An 18,312-nucleotide genomic window follows, 5' to 3' on the forward strand; every position below is an offset into this window, starting at 1 on the left:
CAACCAGTGATCTGATTTCAGAGCAGTAAGGGCCATAATCACCATGGTCTTAAAATTTCAGTATTTATTGCAAATTCCTTATCAGAGGCAGGTGAAACTCTGGCATTGATAAATGCGATATAACTCATCTTAGAATTATTTCAGTTCAAAAACTTTCCTTTGCTTTACAAAAGCTGCATATGATTATAGCTTTTTTAAACATATAACACGCCTCTTTGCCTAGACCTTTAGAGGTTGTGATGTCTTCATAGAATTTAGAGAAAACTGAAACCTGTTGCATAATAACTATACTTACTTGCATTCTTTGTTTTTGACTTTCAGATGTTCAACTTCTGATATTTGAATAGGTGACTTTTATTTTTCCAGTGTTACTTGCCTACCATTTTATATCAGAAAATCCGTTTTAAGATCTCTGAACTCAGGGAACACTCAGCTTAGCTTTTTTTGAGCAGTGAAATTCTGTTGTCCATCTTCATCCTCTAAATGTCATTTAAAAGTCATTCTTTTAGATCTTTGTGATACTTAATAAGCCTTTTGTAGCCAATCCAGAAGTCGTCTGTGAACCTTGGCAATTTCAGCAGAGGTTAACACCTGTGAGAGTTGTTCTTAGCCTGCAGATCTGTAAAGCTGACGCCAGCAGAAATTTTCTCACCCTGTACAGCAGACATCCTGTAGGAGAAAGGAATAAGCTTCCTTTGAAGGTGTATGGAAGCACAGTTATGATAAACTTGACGTGTTTCCAAGACCACCTTGCAAGAGAGTTCTGTGTTGATGACTTTAATTTAGTGTTTGTTGTTGGTCATTTCAGTTTGTTTTCTGTACCTGAGGAACAAAAAAATCAGACTCACAAGTTGAAAGCTATCAAGCATCAAGTCCGTTTTGCTCTTATCAGCCTGACAGGGCAAGAAAAGTGAACAGATTTAAAGTGTATAAAACACCACAAAATTAGCACCCCTGCCTCTGCTTCTCTCGCATTAAGATAATATCCTTGACCTATACACAGTCTAAGAAAACCAAATACAGAATGGGGAAAAGTACAGTATTTTTGGTATCGGGGAAGCAAGAAGCCAATAGAAAGAAGAAAACACTTTGTAGCAATCCATGAAAATTGGAAGATGCTATTACAGGAAAGCTGTGTAAATTCTTTTTTGCCCTTATTTGATGTTGTGTGTATAACACAATGCTGTCCACTTGAATTCTTGACACAGAAGTGATATATGCCTGTATGGCGATTTCAAACCACACATATGTAAAGCCAGAAATTACTTTCTCCCCTCCATCATCACTTTGAGTTTGCTGAGTTTCCTGCACTCAAGACTGTTTCCAACAAAAATTACTGTTGAAATCAGAAGCATTTGTGGGACAAAGCGAATTTCTGAACAGCAGGGTTCTCTACATCCTAGTATTGATTCAGGTGACTAAAATGGGCAGTAAGTCTTCAGTATTGCTCCAAAATTAGTAACCCAATCTTTTTTTTCAGTTATATTTTCATTACAGGCAGGGTTGCATTCTCTTCCTACAAGTCCACTCTAACTGACATCTGTCCATCAGATGCACACAGCGTGAGTAAATAACATGTAACATGAGTTTGCAGTAGAGGCTTTTTATTCTCCTCATTGCCATTATAGGCTCATAGGACTGTGGTGGTTTAAACCCAGCTGGCAGCCAAACACCACACAGCCGCTCGCTTACCCTCCCCCGCTCTGGGGGATGGGGGACAGATTTGGAGAGGTAAAGGTAAGGAGACTCATAGGTTGAGATAAAAACAATTTAATAATTGAAATAATATGAAAATAATAATGATAATAATAGTAATAATATAATTTAAAAATGAGTAATGCGCAATGCGATTGCTCACCATCCACCAGCTAATGCCCAGCCTGTTGCCAGGTAGCGATCGCAGAGGGGAGAGAATCCTGAAACCGCAATCCCAGAAGAGAGAGTGAGCTGCAGCTTCCCAGCTACCCTCATCTATATGCTGAGCATGATGTTGTACGATATGGAATATCTCATTGACCAGTTTGAGTCTGATGCTTTGGCTCTGCTCCCTCCCAGCTTCTTGTGCACCTGCACACTAGCGGACACGGGGAGTTGGAAAGTCCTTGATTTCTTAGCAACAACTAAAACCATCAGTGTTTTATCAACATTCTTCTCATACCAAATCCCATACTGAATCCACAACACAGCACTGTTCTAGCTACTAAGAAGGAAAATTAACTCTATCCCAGCCGAAACCAGGACAACAACACAAATTGTACCTCTCTGAATTTTTATTTCTCTGTCAGTGGGAAGGCAAAGGGAACTGTCAGTATACCAGGCTGCTGGGAAAATCAGATGGTTTTGGATGTGGCAAGAGTAAGAATTAATGTTGAGAGAGGCTAGGTTGGAGATAGGGGTGAAGGAAGGGAACTTGAAAAGAAAAAAGATGCACAACATGAATTTAGAACTTATTAAATCAGCTTGCAAAACCTGGTGACTTGAAATATCCCTGCCATCTTTGGCTTTTTTCCTCCATTTATGTGTCCTTTCCCTCACACTGAACAGAAGTAGTTTTAAGTTGAGAGATAAGGAACAAGGTTTGAAGCATTTATAATAAATGATTTGCTGAACCAGTAAAAAAATCATGTGATGGTGGTGTTTTATACTGCACTTTAAATACTCTTCACCCCTTTTTACACAACAAAGCCATGTTCAAATTAGTTGAGAGAACTTTATATCCCCAATATTTTTGTTAAATATTCCAGGCAATAGCACAAACCACAGATCTTAAAGACCGGTTACGCAGAATACATGCCGAATCTATGATCCTTGATTCAGCATCTAATGCAAAATCAAGTCCAGATTTGGTGAAGGTGGGTATGGATTTCTCTTTCATTGGCGTCTGTTCCTCAAGCCTCTACATCTAGACAGTGCTGCATAGCTGCATCTTGTCCTGTTCTTCATATCTTCCCTGTGGTGTACTGTGTTAGTAAAACGAGTCCGCTTTCATGGTTATGAGTAATTTCTGATGATGCATTGTGTAATATTTGATTTCAAAGACCACCTTTGTGAGCAGTTTTCCTGAGCACACTTCTGTTTCTTTTTGCTACTGGTTCCTGGTGTTCTCCCTTGCCTTCTGCCCACTTCCCATTCAGCATGAACAGAGCTGCTGCCTTGTTATCCTCAGGCTGCTGTTTTTCTCCCTGTTATTCCCTTATTAACTTTCAAGTCCTGTAGTTCTTTCTGTTGCCTGTCTAAATATTGTTAGCCCAGAATGCTGGCTACAGGTTTAGAACAGCCATCAGACCTTGCCATGAAAGGATCAAAGAAATGAGACATACAAGAGCCCTTTCAGCCATGTAGTTTTCTTTGTGTGAAGCCAGGGAGTCTTCTACATATCCATTTAGCCAGTTTGAGACGTACTGATGTTAAGACAGTTTTTTGGCTGGCTGCAGAATGCATGTGAATATAGTGTATTTATAGGTCATAGGATCTAAGTGTTAATGGTGCTAGTGAGGGAAGCAAGAACTGTGTTATTTCTGATGGATTTTCCTAAATGTTAACTCATACAGATACTTCTGCTGTGCTTGTAGTATAAATCTTTCATTAGGACTTGAGTGGATGTAATGCTGGGGGTTTTATATAACTTATTATTTCCCTTTATTTTTAAAGACAGTTTAGTCATTCCATCTGTTCACTTCTGCTTTAGTTCAGTTTTAGTGGAGCTGTGTTTTGGTCATATTTAGCTGTTAGCTTTTCGTTTGTTTTGTGTTGTTTTTTTTCTTTAAGATAGTTGATCATTCTAATGCCTTTTTCTTTTAATCCCATGAGAATTTGAACAGCATTTAAACTGCTACTCAAAAAACCAAATGTGTTGGGTTTTAATTTCAGGAGTTCTTTATTTTCTTATTTAGTGGAGATCCTTACAATGACAATGGATTATTTCTGAAACTTGTTCTGTGTACTATATACACACATCAGAAATAGCTTTTGAAAGGTCTGTTAGAGGTTTCATTCACAAGTTCCCTCTGGCATGGTTTGGGATGGAATTTAAGAATGAAATCACTTATACTGGAGAAGTTTCATTTTAGAGTTGTCTGAAGACTATGAGACAGTGGTGCTTCTGTGAGTAAGGGCCACTGCACAAAATTTGCTTCTAAATTATGCATCAGGTGCTATGATAGACCTGTGAAAATTGAAGCAGTATCTCAAGCCTTTGCATGAGGTAAAAATTTAGTTTGTATATTGGGCAGTTTATGTTGTATTTTATCATGCCAGGGTGAGAACATGAAGACAACCTGAAACTCTCATGTGATAGCTATAAAAACCTGTTGTTCTTTTATGAGCCTTTCCTGCTCACTTTCCTTTTCGGATTCAAAATAGTATTGGAAACAATCCCAGTAGCAATGCTCACTTGTGTAAGGCTTTTTTTTTTTTTCAAACTTGTAGGCTAGTGTAACTGCCTTCCCACAGAAGACACGGTGTTGAGGCTTCCTCTTTTCTTGCTGCTGTATCAGAAGTATTTTATTTAAGAAAAGAAAAAAAAAGTCTTTTGTGTGATGATAGTTCAGTTTGTTATCATGTCACCCTTATTAGCACGTACTGAATAATATTCCATACTATAGTAAAATCTACCAGCAGAAAAGCTTTGAAAAATTTGTCAGTTTGATTATAGACTTGTCAGATTGTTCATTATGTTGTTCTGAAAATAAAACACTACAGTTCCTGCACAATTATGATAGGGCAGTCATGGTTACAAGCTAGTAAAGCATCTCATGCAGAAGAGCTTGAGAGCAGCTAATACACTGCTTTGGGCCAGGTAGCCTATTTTCTTAGTGTTGGTGAAGTTATCGAGGAAAATAATAGTGTTCAGTGTCCTCCAACTTCATTATTACTGCATCTTTAGAATGAACCAATGTGTTGAGCCACATTTTGGAACTCTACTTATGCCAACAACCTTTAGAGCTTCAGTGGGAGGAGTTACTGGTATCTCCGTGGCAGTCAAACGTGCCTGCAGCAGCAAAAGCAATGTCACTTTATGTGGCTTGGGTAATATGTTGGTTTTGGTTAACATGGAGCTATCCCAGGTGTGGATATGAAAGAAAGCTTTCCAAAGCACAGCACAGAAAATTATGTAGTGAAGAAAGAGAACTAGGAAAGCATTGCTATTATATACAAAGCAACTTTGCCCTTTTGAATCTTGTATGCCACTGCACCACAGGCTTTGCATTAAGCAAGGCTTGGGAGGAAAAGACTAATTAATTTTCTAAGATCAGAAGGGAATGTGAATCTAGGATGTAATATAAAGAGATGACAGTTATGTTCTTTTGGGGGCTTTTTGTTGATACACTTGTGTATATCTGGCTAAATCACTCAAATACCAAAGCATTTTTACTTTTTTTTTGTTAGGAAAAAGTACATGCAGCGCCATAGCTGATTTACTGGATATGCATTGCTTTTTTTCCTTATTTTTTTCTTCTTTTTCTCTGGTCTCTTTTACTTTGTTTTTAAATCCCTCTTTGAAATACATGTTACCTTTCACTGAATTGGAGAGGAGCATGTGCAATCTTCTCCCAGTGTTTTACAGCCCTTTAAATTATATGACCGTGGAACTGCATGCATGAATGCTATTTGTGGTACTTCTCCTCTCAAAACTTTTTATTTCTTTTAAACAGGAAAATTCAGGGGAAGAAAGCAGAGGTCTGGTTCACCAGGTCTCCAATGAAAGCAGATTGTCTATAGCTGACTCTCTCACAGAATTCTTTGATGCACAGGAAGTCCTACTGTCTGCTAGCTCTTCAGAAAATGAGGTCTGAACATTAAGATTGACATCATTCTGATGTAGTTTATCTGCTACTTGATAGGCAGTCTTTTTGAGTGCTAACTGCACATCAGATCACTGCCAAAAAAAAAGAAAATTTTAAAAACATTTATAAATTAATATACTGCATGTATTTATTTGTTGTCATTGTCTCTTTTTAGTAAAATGTAACAATTATTATGGAGAAGTCTTATATGCACATTGAGACAAATGGCAATTAGGTAGCTAGGGTGCAGATATTGCATATATTGTACTGTCTGCCTTGAGTCATTATACAGGTGTTTAAGAAATTGTATCATAAAATATATATATTCATACCTGTCCTTGTGATACCCTTAGGTAGCTTGGGGCTGTTGTCATGCATATTGAAACTTATTTGCTCATTTTGTCACCTCTCTCGGACTCCATAAAAACCTTGGCTTGTGATAGGAGGAAAACTTTCTTAGCTGTGGGGCCAAGATGAAGCATGTCTCCACTCAAAAAATAGCTGAATTTTCAATGATGATTTGTCCCAACTGTGTTTTCTTAGGACTTCTTAGTACTTTCTGTAATACTAAAACACAGCTTAAACAGCTCAAATCTATTAAAACAGTAACTGCAGAGGAAGGTAACAATTTTCATGTGCATATGGGGTTATTTGAATGAGTGATGTATCTTGCTTATTTCCCCACACCACACTCAGGTATCAGATGATGACTCATACGTAAGTGATATCAGTGATAATGTCTCAGAAGATAACCTAAGCAATGACATGGAGAATGAAAGACAAACTTTAGGTAAGTTCAGTGTTTTATTATACCATGTTTTTCTTTCTTTCTTTCTTTTTGTTTGTGATTATCTTTTTTCTTCTCTTACTAGAAATAATTTTATGTTACAGGTTTTGAGATGTAAATAGCCTGTGGCTTTTTTTCATACAGCCTCAGACTGGTTTTGAACAGCACATTCTGGCTAATGTGTTTTAACAGGGGCTGGGCACCATTGATTAAGCAGGATGGCTGTTCTGTATCAGCACTTCTGTATCACCTTTTTCTTGGCTGCTTTGGGTGCAACTCCCACTCGTTTTTAGTTCCTCTGTTGGCTTTTATGGTAACACTTTCATGGCCGCAGGATTTTTCAAAATAGCAAGGCCTAGCTGCCTCCTTTTTTTTTTTAATTTTCTTCTGGTCACTCTGTTGTTTTTGTCTGCAATTTAACAACTTCATTGAGAGCTCTGTTGTTTTTATCAGAATTCAGTGTTTAAAGGAACATGAGAATAATTGCATGCTCGCATGCCTGGCATATGACCATAAGGATTTCTTTGTTCTGTGTTTTAATCATGATAGTCTTGTTAGTACATATGCTTATTTAACCATCTTGCTAATTAGAGACAGAATCAAAAAAAGAGGGAGAAGAATTGGTCATAACAAACTAATTCGCTTTGTGCCTTCAACTCCTTTCAGCTAACCAAAGTGTTCTTCCCACTCTATCAATATATTTTTATCTTCAAAAATGCTGAACAGTGGTTTCTTAATAGCAGCTGTTTCCTGATCATCTCCAAGGACCAGTGGATCCCTATGAACTTGGGTAGTTTGATATGCCTGGAGATAGGCTGTATTCTGTACCTGTTTAAAAACAAAGATTTTTTTTTTTTTTTGAAAGATAGAAAAGAATAGAGATTGATTTATCTCATGATCTGGACATTAGAAAACTATTAGTATGGCTGTTCATCTCCTTGTAAGAAAGACTATCACTGAAGGTCTTCCGTATTAGCAGCACCTTCACATGCTTCTGCTACCTGCTATTTCTGTGCTTTGGGCAGCCTGCCACTCCCATTAATAGCAAACTGGATGTCTTTTTTCTACAGGGCTTTAGCTGAACCATAAATTGTGGAATTATGATAAAATCCTCTGGCCACTTTAATGTAGAAGGTCAGACCAGATGATGATAATGGACCAGTCTGGTCTTAAAAGTCAGAGTCTAGCCGGAGGTCAGATGTCTTAATCTTCTTCAGTATTGTTGCTGGCCGTTTGTCACAGCACTTACAAACCAGAACTGTGTGTGCTTTTCATGGGAGGTTGGCAAACTTCACTGTATAGAACATTTGGTATCTGAATGTCTTAGTTATTCCTCTACTCTGTTTTGTCACCAGTTTACTCCAGTTAATGGGCTTGTCCAGAATATGTAGTTCAGTCCGTTAGTATTCTCCTTTTAATAAGAAGCTGTCAAAGGACATAACCAAATCCCATTTCAGAGAGCTCTTTTGAATGATAAAGTTTTAGAATTTACCTCCTTCCTCTCCAGAGACCCCCTCATTCCTGAAGTATCTAAGGGAACATCCTTCTTTTTGGCCTCTTCTAATATTAAACAAATTCTCCCAAGAGGGAAGTATAGGACCCAGCCTCTTAACAATGTAATTGTTTCAGGTAGCTTTCTTGATTTATAGTGCTCATGCCATTTTTATACAGAAAGAAAGAGGCAGTAGACTGCAGATAGTTCAGTTGTCATTACAGTAACTTGGTCATATGAGATATTAGGACTTATGGTTTGTGAGTGTCAAGAAAGATGGAAACTTCTTCCTTAAAACTTTAAGGCTGCTGATTACACTGGAAAAACTCCATCTGAGCTCGCATACACGGCAGTACTGGATGGAGAAGTTAGGCCTTGTGGTTATCTGTTCTCTGTCACTGTTAAAAGTACTGCTGGTATCATGTTTATGTCAGTGGACCAGCAGAGGAAATAACTGGTTGAAATTGATCATTTAAGGAAGGTCATTCTTTGGGCGTGTGCAGCACAGGAAAGATGTGCTGCCCAGTGCTCTCAATTCCTCCAAGACAAACCTGTGTGAGGAAAGCCAGATGAGGACAGAGGTTGACAGACTGGTGCTATACCTGACTGTCTCCAAGTGGTAACTGATTCTAGGGCAGGAGCTTCCTAGGTGCTTCTAAGGACATATAAAGATTAAACATGTTCTTGTGGTAACAGTATTCCTCTCTGAAACGAGATTGATGTACAGCTAAGCAATGTAACCACTTCAGACTAGTGTCTGTTACAGAAGCTTGTAGCTTTATTTTGATCCTGCCACAGATCATTTCATGACACACTTAGAACTATTTATCCTGTTCCAGTTGCTTTGACATAGCAACACAAACCTCACATATTCATGTCAAGGACTCTTGACATGAGTCTTTTTTTTTTTATCTTCAACAAACCCATAGCTCCACAGTTGCTTCAGCTTTTCCACCTTTAAAACAGGCCATTTCTCCACCAACCTATGGACATAATCTAAAAGCTACTGTCACTAAAACTTTTTAAATGCTAAGCACTATGGGGAGCACTGTGGAAGAGCCTGCATGTAAATCTGTGGTGCAGTAAATTTCCCTGGTAGTATTCAAAGAAGCAGGAAAAGATAGGTAGGAGTTGTTATTATGCTTGGATCTGTAAGTTACGCCTTACTTCTGAGAAGTGTCAACTTAATTGAAGCTCTGTCAAGGAGGGAGGTTTTATGTCCTTTAAACAGATAGGAATCCATCTCTGTTACAAATAAAATAGTTACAATATTTACTCTTTCAAATTCAGTGGAAAGCCTCAGCCTTTCTTGTAGCCATTTAAGGGGAAGGATAGTTATGTTTTATGCATCTTTTGTACCTGACATTTACCTCAGTTAACATATAGAAATTAAAATCTTGTTCTTAATTTCATCATTTTTATAACAAGCTATCTTCAAACCACAGGTGGAGTACCTGAATTGTGAGGGTGGAAGGGAAGGAAGTATTGACAGAAAAAATATGGTTGCACTTTAATGTATGGTTGCAAAGGAGATTAAACTAAATAGTGAATTGACTTATTCTGCTACTTCCTTTTCAGACTGTATTTCTGAAAGTGGAATTGGATGCAATTCTAAACGGAGAACATGTTTACCAGCTCCATGTCCTAATACAAGTAACATCAGCCTATGGAATATCCTGAGAAATAACATAGGAAAGGATCTCTCCAAAGTGGCCATGCCTGTTGAATTAAATGAGCCACTTAACACCCTTCAGCGTCTCTGTGAGGAGCTGGAGTACAGTGAGCTGCTAGATACAGCAGCGCATACGCCTAACCCATTTGAACGGATGGTAAATATGTTATTCCAAATACTAAGTAACATTCAATATAATTAGAGTAGCATAAATATAAAAATAATCTGCGAAAGAAATGAAGATGTTCTATTCTATTTTTCTTTTTCTCCCAGCTGAGAGAAGCAGACTCTCTGAACATGTGTCTGTACATACTTACATACCCTCTATTTTTGACTCTTCTGTGTAATTTCTATGCTTTGCCAGGAAGTCTCTGTCCTCAAGTACCTTGCTGTCCTGCAAGTTTAGTTCTGGTTTGCAGCTCTTACTCTCTTTACAGCAAAAACAGAGCAGGGGTTTGCTAATATACTTCCCTCTTGAGTATGAAAGCTACAATATATCTTTTTTCAAGAGTGTCTATCTGGTAACACATTTGTGCACAGAGGATGCTGGATCTTCCAGCCCTACACTACTGGGGTATCTTTGTTAACTAAATGAGCTCCATATGTTTTATTAACTAGTTTTGTGAGGTTCTGCGGTTGATCCAAAATGTTCAGGATTTTGAAATCGGGCAATAAGAATGTATGTTGGGTAGAATAGTGGTGTCATCTTCTGCCAGTGCAGAACTCTGAGTTCAGCATTTGGCAACAGAACTAGAGAAAAATGTATTTCAGTTGTTCTGTTTCCAGGTGCACAAAAGATAGTATGTAAACTCGTAAATAAGGGATTAAAAGCTCTCTAATTATCTTAAGTGGAAGCTATAGGTTGTCCCTTAAACTGAATTAAGTCTTTTCAACTCAATATATTTTATGTTAAAATTAGGTTATTAATTAATATAAATAGTCGTGTGATAAATATTATTTGAAAAGCTTCTTACACTCTGCAAGGGTTTTACAATTGAATGTCTCAGGACAGAGGGTGTGGCTATTAACTGGGGGTTTCAGTGCATAGCTTTCTTTGTTCTCTTCAGAACATACCTTAAAAGGAAAAGGAAATGAGCAGTAGTTTTTCGTATGGGAGTGAAAAGAAACCTTTTCCCTCCTTCTCACACCCAAGCATCTGGAAATTACCTCAGAATGCAGCATTCTTTGCCTTTGAGGCAAAATTAATGCTAGCTGTTGCATAGTAATTGCAATTGTTCATAAAAGAGTAATTTTGAAGTGGTTTCAGTTTCTGAAGTTGTGAAAGGAGAGCATCTACACTTTCACAAGATGACATGACAAAAAAGGATGGGAAAGAGAGAAAAATGGTACAGAAGAGACCTGAATTGCACAACCCCAAATTCCAGTTTCTCAGGTTTAGGAGGAATTATGCTTGAGTTGACTACAAAAATTTAAAAGGGTTACCATGTAATTCATAATCAAGAACAGTTTCATGATTAGGTAATAGCACACAGTAAATCAAAGGCAATTCAATTCAAATTGCATTAGAAATAGCAAACTTGGTAAAAACTCATCCGATGCTTCCTGTGACATGTTAAGGAAAAGGATGGTTGGTGGATCCATAGAATCAGAGACCATACTATAAAAGCCAGTTATAATAAAACATCTAACAGTGATTAAGGTTACTGCTTTGAACTGTGTTGCAGAGCTAAGCTGTTTCAAGCAGTATTCAGAGATGCTGTTTTCAGTTGATGAAATTTGCAGTCTTTGTCTTTAATAATTCCATCCCTGGACCATTGAATGACTCTCTGAAAATGAATAATTCTTTAAGGTGTGAGCTAGTGATTAACTTGCAGGAGGCATGAATGTTTGTAGTCTGCAAATGATGGGAAAAATACAGACTCTGATGTCAGTGTAAGACATTACGTTTTTTTCCTTATGTTAAATCAGAAGTTATAGCAAAAATTGTGCATGGCTCTGGTAAATTAATTAATCAGAATTCCACATATGTTATTTCCAGGTGTATATAGCTGCATTTGCAGCTTCTGCGTATGCATCCAGTTACTACCGAGCTGGAAGTAAGCCATTTAATCCAGTGCTTGGAGAAACCTATGAATGTATTCGCGAAGATAAGGGTTTCCAGTTCTTTGCAGAACAGGTATTGTATGCTGCAACCCTTACATTTATTACTTGATACAGTGATTAATTCCAAATGCATGGCTAGAATCCTCTGGAATTAATAGCAAAATACAAAATTGCTTTATATAACCCAACTCCAGCAAAACCCAAGGGGCACTGCAGAACTATAAATGAAGGAAATTCTTTTTTGAGGGAAGTCTGCTAACTCTGGGATGGAACATGACAACCAACAGCTGATACTGGAGAAGCAAAGGCTGCCTACTCCAGTAACTAGATACTTGGTTAAGCAGAGTGCAGTTCCCCATGCTGAAATCTGATCATGACTGCAGCAAGCATTCACATTCTTGTCTTTTTCTTTTGTGTGTGATCATTAAAAATACTGTATCTTCAGCTGTTTAATGTCTTATTTTACAATAAATATATCCCTTGTGTGAGTCAGTCAACCACTAGTATTTTCTGTGGCAGAATCAATATTTCTGCTTCCTGTCCAATACTGTGTGAGCTAAGCTTTTCAGATCTGGTACCACAGCTTAGTAGGTGAAGGATATGTAGAACACATCAAGGTCTGAGTGTTTATTCCCCAATTAGGGGAGTTATCTCCCTAACAGGAGAATAATTATTAAGTATGTGAGAAAAATACTAAATTTTAACCAGCCAATTTACCAGGATCTCTAAGCTTGAGACATATGTTGAAAAGACGTAAAACTTATATAAGATGGTGCCTAGCAGGGTAATAAAGATTGAAAGTTATCTCATTCTGTCTAGACATAACAAATAAAATTACAAAAAGTGCAGTGGGCAAGGGTGTACAACCTAGAAATTTGATCAGAGAAAGCCTTTTAAGAGGGTTCCTTTAAGAAATGAAAAGTGGTTTTGACCTCCTCTGAAGATACAACATTTTGTACATTATGTTTTAGAACTGACAAAAAGGAGTGCTATGTGATCTTTCCTTAGTCTCAGGAAATGTCACAGTCAGGAGTAAAAATAAAGGAAAAGGGAAAAAAAGCAAGAATCAAATTTAAAGTTAATGTATCTGGTTCTTCATTGTGTTACTTCAGTTTTAAGACAATGTGTGTAGAGCACTGCAGTTAGCAGTGTAACATCAAATTGGAGTAACAAAGTGGTGGATAAAGGTTCATGCTGATCTTAATGTTAGATTGAATTAAAGAGATTTTCCCCCGAATATTGGCTAAATCAGTACAAAAGCTACTTTTTCTAAAGAGGAGTTTTTATACATGAGGGGGCTTGGGCTGTTAACAACTACTGTTCTAAGACATGCAATACGTGATATGAGTTTACAGAGTGGTAAAATTTCTGTAACAGCATGGGGTGGAGGACCATTAGGAGAGGAGGGCAGTATAGAAGGAAATTTCATGCAGCTTGCAAGCATTAAATATTTCTCTTGCATCAGGAGCTGTTCCCTATTGCTTGTGCAAACATTTTGATGCTTAGTCTAGATAACTTGTTAGTGCAGATAGCATGTAATCCATGAAATAGATAAGCAAAATGTATAAAATAAGAAATTCTGTTCTAATACTAGAGTGAGTTTAGAATAGCTCCACTTAGTGGCATGACCTTACTCTGGAATTTTAACAGTTTAAGTGAGAGCTAAGTTTAATGCATGAATTATGGTGACATCTGGGGTTAATCTGGGTGCAGTATGTGTGTGAGAGTGTTGCTCTTGGTGAATTAGGGCATAGCTGAGAGTAAATAGTACTTTCCTTTTTAATTTTTTTTTTTTGTTTTAATCAAGTAGAGGATGTTCAGTAAATAACTGGATGCCTGCAGAAAAATTGCTCGATAACAGGTTTGAAAAATGTGTAACAAAGAAGAAAGACTGCATTTGAGCCATGTCGATGATTAAGAAATTAAATTCATAGTGGGAAATAGCAAATTGACTTGAAAATAAAGTTGTCTTGTCAAAAGAACAGTAGGCATGACACATCAAAGAGGTGGTCCTGGTCAGTTGTTAGTTGTATTCACCCAGAAGGGAGGATTTACAATCAAGCAGGAGTGACTGCTTTCACTCAGTGCAGTTCCTTTACTGTTCACTATTTCCTTTTAATAGTCTGCATTGTGTATTTGTTTATTTACTCACAGTCCTTGCTTTGCTATTTTGGTGGTTGCCCTAATTCATGTATGTGCTATTACCTGAAGCTGATAAAATGCAGTGCACATGGTTAGTTTTGCCCTAGAAACACCTGCGATGTCACTGCTGCAGTAGTAGGGGTTGCTAGATGGAATTTCATGGCTTGATTTCTCCACCCATGGCCCCTCAGAGATGCTGACTGCTGTCTCCATCCTCACAGTCAGGGTTTTGTGGGTATTTTACTCTTCAGAAGAATTTGGCCCTTTGGGGTTTTTTATTTTTGTCTGTGTGCTCCAAGTGTGGCTTCTGTTAATATATGAACAAGTCCTAAGAGTACATGTAATTGTCACTTTAGAGACAATGTACAAAATATTTAGATTTTCACTGGATGAACAAAAGTCACAGGCTTTTTAAAACAAGTGCTTCTCTTTTCTTTCAAGGCTTTTTAGGCCTCTGTACCTTATTAATCTCACTGACTCCCCCTTCAGGACACAACTGCAAAAGGAAAGTAAATGTTCAAATTGTAAATGCCATATATGAATGAAAAATGAAGGGGAAAAAAAAAAGGAACCCAAATCAAAATGACTGTTCAGGTGTTAATATGTCCATCTTTTTTCTTCCCCTTTCATATCTTGCTATTAGGTCAGTCACCATCCACCTATTTCTGCATGCCATGCTGAATCTGTGAATTTTGCTTTTTGGCAAGGTAACTCTTCAGTCTCTCATTTACTTTTACAGTGTTCATAATATTTTCATTGTATGTATAGCATGAAATATCCAGAGATTGGGAAAAGGTGAAATTCCCTGCTTATATTGTGTTAGAATGGCTTTAAGAAATGCTAGCCTATACTTACTTGCATATGCTTATTACTTGGATGTTCTGTCATTATAAAAATGTTCAAGGCTTGTTTGGGGGGCAGTTCTTTAGTAAAGAAGAGTTGTACCTCAAGCTATTTGTAAAACAAATTAGGACACAGCTTGAAAAACTACAGGTTAAATCCTGAGCCTTGTCAGATCTTATAAACCTGTTCTGAAAATAATTTCCAGAAATGAGCATAACAGCAAGGATAAATATATTTACTTTGTCTTTCTCTGCTGGCATTATTACAGCATGTTAGATTTCATGCTATTTGACTACTAACATTGTGTTTCAAAAGAAGTGTGTTGAAGCTTTGTTTACTGTGTGATGCTGGTGAAGATGTCAGCCAGTTGCAGTACCTGTGTGGTTAGATATTTTTGGAGTGTACACAGAACATATGTGCCTTTTAACTCAGTTAAAATCCTTCACCCAGAAGTTTGTCAATTCGCAATGTAGCCATATTATAACCTTTAATTCTGTTACGATTGACACTGCTGATTTGATTATAGTTATTACCAATGGAACCATACTGACCAGAAATTGGAACTCTGTCATTAGTCTGGGTTTCATTATTCAATATAACTTTTTGCTTTGTAAACAAATATGGGGACAAGAGCCCTTTTGTTCTTAGCCAAAAAGCAGAGATAGCCAAAAATTTATTCAGTAACTGAAAACTGTATAAACAAGATTAGATAGCAGCCTGTCTTAATAAAAACTGGTGAGACTGATTTAACAGATCTAGACAATGGTTATCACTCAGATATTTTAACACTTGCATTTAGAGAACAAAGCTCTTCTGTAAAGGTGAGAGCTGAGAATTTGGTCAATGAGAGAGTCTGAGATTTGGATTTGATGAGCATGGGAGACTCAGTCAGGGCAGTGCAGGTGTTTGAGGGTTTGGTTTGGCTTTAAATGTGACTAGCTGAGCTAGGAGATCTAGACAATTATTTTTTCCAGTGCAGAGGCAGTTTGTAAATACTGTGGCATCTTGTTATGGGGCTATATTAACTTATGTGCAAAGATTAACATAAAGTTAATCATAAAGGTAGCTTGTCAATAAGGTAAGTTCCTTCTGTGTGCAAAGATCTCTTCGCTTACCATATTATCTCCTCAGCTGAAAAGGAGACAGTCCTCAGCAGCATTGCCAGAGTAGTACTCTCCTCCCACAAGACACTGACTTTAGTTCGTCTGTTTCAACATCAAGAAATCTCTTGATCATCTCTAGTGAACCAGCAGACTGGGTTCTGACAGGGACAGTTATTTTGGAAATTGTTTTCCCTGACTTATGAAGCTGACTCTGCATTTGCAAAGAATTGTGGACACATGAACAGTGGAAATGCAAAAAAAGAAAGTTCCAGAAACTACATAATCTGTGCGTGAATTAGTCCGAACACAGCTTTTAAGTTTGCTTTTCTTTGCTGTCCTAAAATTTTTGCATGATTAAGTTGCACACTGCTTCACAAGATGTTTCCCACGTACTGATCTCTATGGGACAGCTTTGCCATTTACGAAAACATAGAACATAACAGTCTGATAATACATTTTAACTGTTAAATTCAGCAGGGTGTGCCTTTGCCCTTTCTCTTCCATCCCACTGCAGAAGTGAGAAAGCTAGTACAGAATTCAGCTCAACATCATCATACTCAAGGTACTTTTGGACCTCTCACTGCAGTATAGGAATCACAACAGAATTGCTGTCACTAAAAATGCTGACCCAGCATCAAACTTCAAAACCAAAAAAGCCAAAAGGTCTGTCTCCCCAGTGATAAGAAAAGGATCATTTTTTCCATGAGGTCCATTTTTTCCATGTCCCATTCCAGCCTTTGCGATGGTAGGCAGCTTGGTGTGGTCAGTCCTATCACTTGCACATATACACCTGGGAGAGATGTAATCTAACTATAGTTTCAGCATCTTATCTCAGAGCAGCATTACAGCTTTCCCCCATAATTGCATAGGAAAGAGTGTTTTGGCTTTCCTTGTGTTCGTACTAGCATCTTTTTAAGGCTAGAGATGAATTTTTCCCTCTTTCTCAGACTGGACAGGGAATGGAGTTTGTGGTGTCTAATACAGCAAGGATACTATTCCCCTGAGCTCTGAAGTTACTATGAAAGTTACTGCCTGATTATCTAGCCCAATTTAACTATACCCCTTCTGCCATAGGGGTATAGACAGAGAATGTCTATGTTTCTTTCTCTTCTAGTGTGTTTTCTCAATAAATTTGGCTAAACTTGCATTGAGAAGTCTTATCTTTTTTTTTGAGAAATGACATGAGACTTGGACATGTCTTTCTGTGATTCAGACAAGATTTTAAAAGGCCATTTAAACTTACAGAAGATGTTGGACTAAATCCCTCTGCAATTTTGTGCCCTTTGAAAAATTCTCTTGCTTCTTCACTGTGGATGTTCTTAGTTGCTATATTTTTGTATTTGAAATTCTGCTTTTGTTTTTTGGAAATGTATGCATTCATTCACTAGCAACTGAATTGCAGAGATATGCTGTCTATAGCTTATTCAAATTTCTCACTTTGAAAAAGTTTTTGAGAGGACTTTTAAACCTCTGTTACTTTGCTATTTAAATAACCAATAATGTAATGAAAAAAGAAAACTCAAAACCATGTTTGAAGGTCCGCAACATTCTTTGAACACTTTTATCGCCCTTTTTTATTTTGCATTTCTTAAAAATAAAGTAGAACCCAGGAATAGATTGATTCACCCATGCCTATGACTAAACCTGTGTTGTTTTTTTTTTTTCTTCTTCCTGTTTCAGATGTAAGATGGAAAAACAAATTCTGGGGAAAGTCCATGGAAATTGTTCCAGTCGGTACAACACATGTAACTCTTCCAGCGTAAGTGCTGCAGTTGTGTGTTGCTGTTGATACACAGGCACAGATGTGCTTGCACACACTGGAGCCACATTTATCCAGATGAGAAACAAGCTTTGCTGTGCCATGTTAGACCTTTGGAAGAATCGGTGATTGTGATTTAGTTTATGAGAAAGAGAGGAGGGGATAAAAAAAAGAAAAAAAAAACGCCAAACTGAAACCAGAAGCATAAACCAGAAGCACTAACCCTTCCAAAGGTTAAAAAAACAAAAGATTAAATTGAAACCATCACTGTTGTGTATCTGGAAAAAAGCAAAGTTGGTATTTTCATAAATCAGTTTAAAATACAGGAAACTTGAAATTCAACTCAGGGAAAAACTGCAAGGTAGAGGAAGCTATGAATTCTTTTGCTTGAATATGGGTTTGGGGGAGGGTGTGGTGGTGTTGGTGTTTCTTTCTTTTTTACTTATATCTGTACAGAGCCTAACACCATGGGATCCTGGTCCATAGGTGAGGCTGATCATCACTGCTTAAATAATTATTGTGTTAATAGAACCAGTTGCATATCTCGTATTTATTATCCAAGGAGGTAAGCGGTGACTGTAGTTAAGTGTGGAGTATAGTTTAACTCTTTTAAAAATAAAAATCTGCAGTGTTCTTAATACTGGCTTGCCAGAGTCCCTATTAT

At 37.5% G+C, this 18,312-nt stretch overlaps 1 protein-coding gene across 7 annotated transcripts in view; it reads left to right on the forward strand.

Annotated features, from left to right (window-relative positions):
- OSBPL3 (oxysterol binding protein like 3) overlaps nucleotides 1-18,312 on the forward strand; it is an 86,275-nt gene that overhangs the window by 57,352 nt on the left and 10,611 nt on the right. For 5 of the 7 annotated variants that reach the window (XM_026841694.1, XM_026841697.1, XM_026841698.1 and 2 more), the window contains 7 exons: nucleotides 2,745-2,852; nucleotides 5,655-5,789; nucleotides 6,483-6,576; nucleotides 9,644-9,894; nucleotides 11,737-11,874; nucleotides 14,587-14,650; nucleotides 17,570-17,648. In XM_026841694.1, coding sequence (XP_026697495.1) covers nucleotides 2,745-2,852; nucleotides 5,655-5,789; nucleotides 6,483-6,576; nucleotides 9,644-9,894; nucleotides 11,737-11,874; nucleotides 14,587-14,650; nucleotides 17,570-17,648 — 869 coding nt within the window. The remainder of the gene's footprint in view (nucleotides 1-2,744; nucleotides 2,853-5,654; nucleotides 5,790-6,482; nucleotides 6,577-9,643; nucleotides 9,895-11,736; nucleotides 11,875-14,586; nucleotides 14,651-17,569; nucleotides 17,649-18,312) is intronic. The other 2 variants (XM_026841699.1, XM_026841700.1) reach the window with 1 other exon arrangement.

This window comes from Athene cunicularia, assembly GCF_003259725.1.
Source record: "Athene cunicularia isolate RWA chromosome 2 unlocalized genomic scaffold, athCun1 chr2_part1, whole genome shotgun sequence".
In the NCBI taxonomy this organism is placed as follows: Eukaryota; Metazoa; Chordata; class Aves; order Strigiformes; family Strigidae; genus Athene; species Athene cunicularia.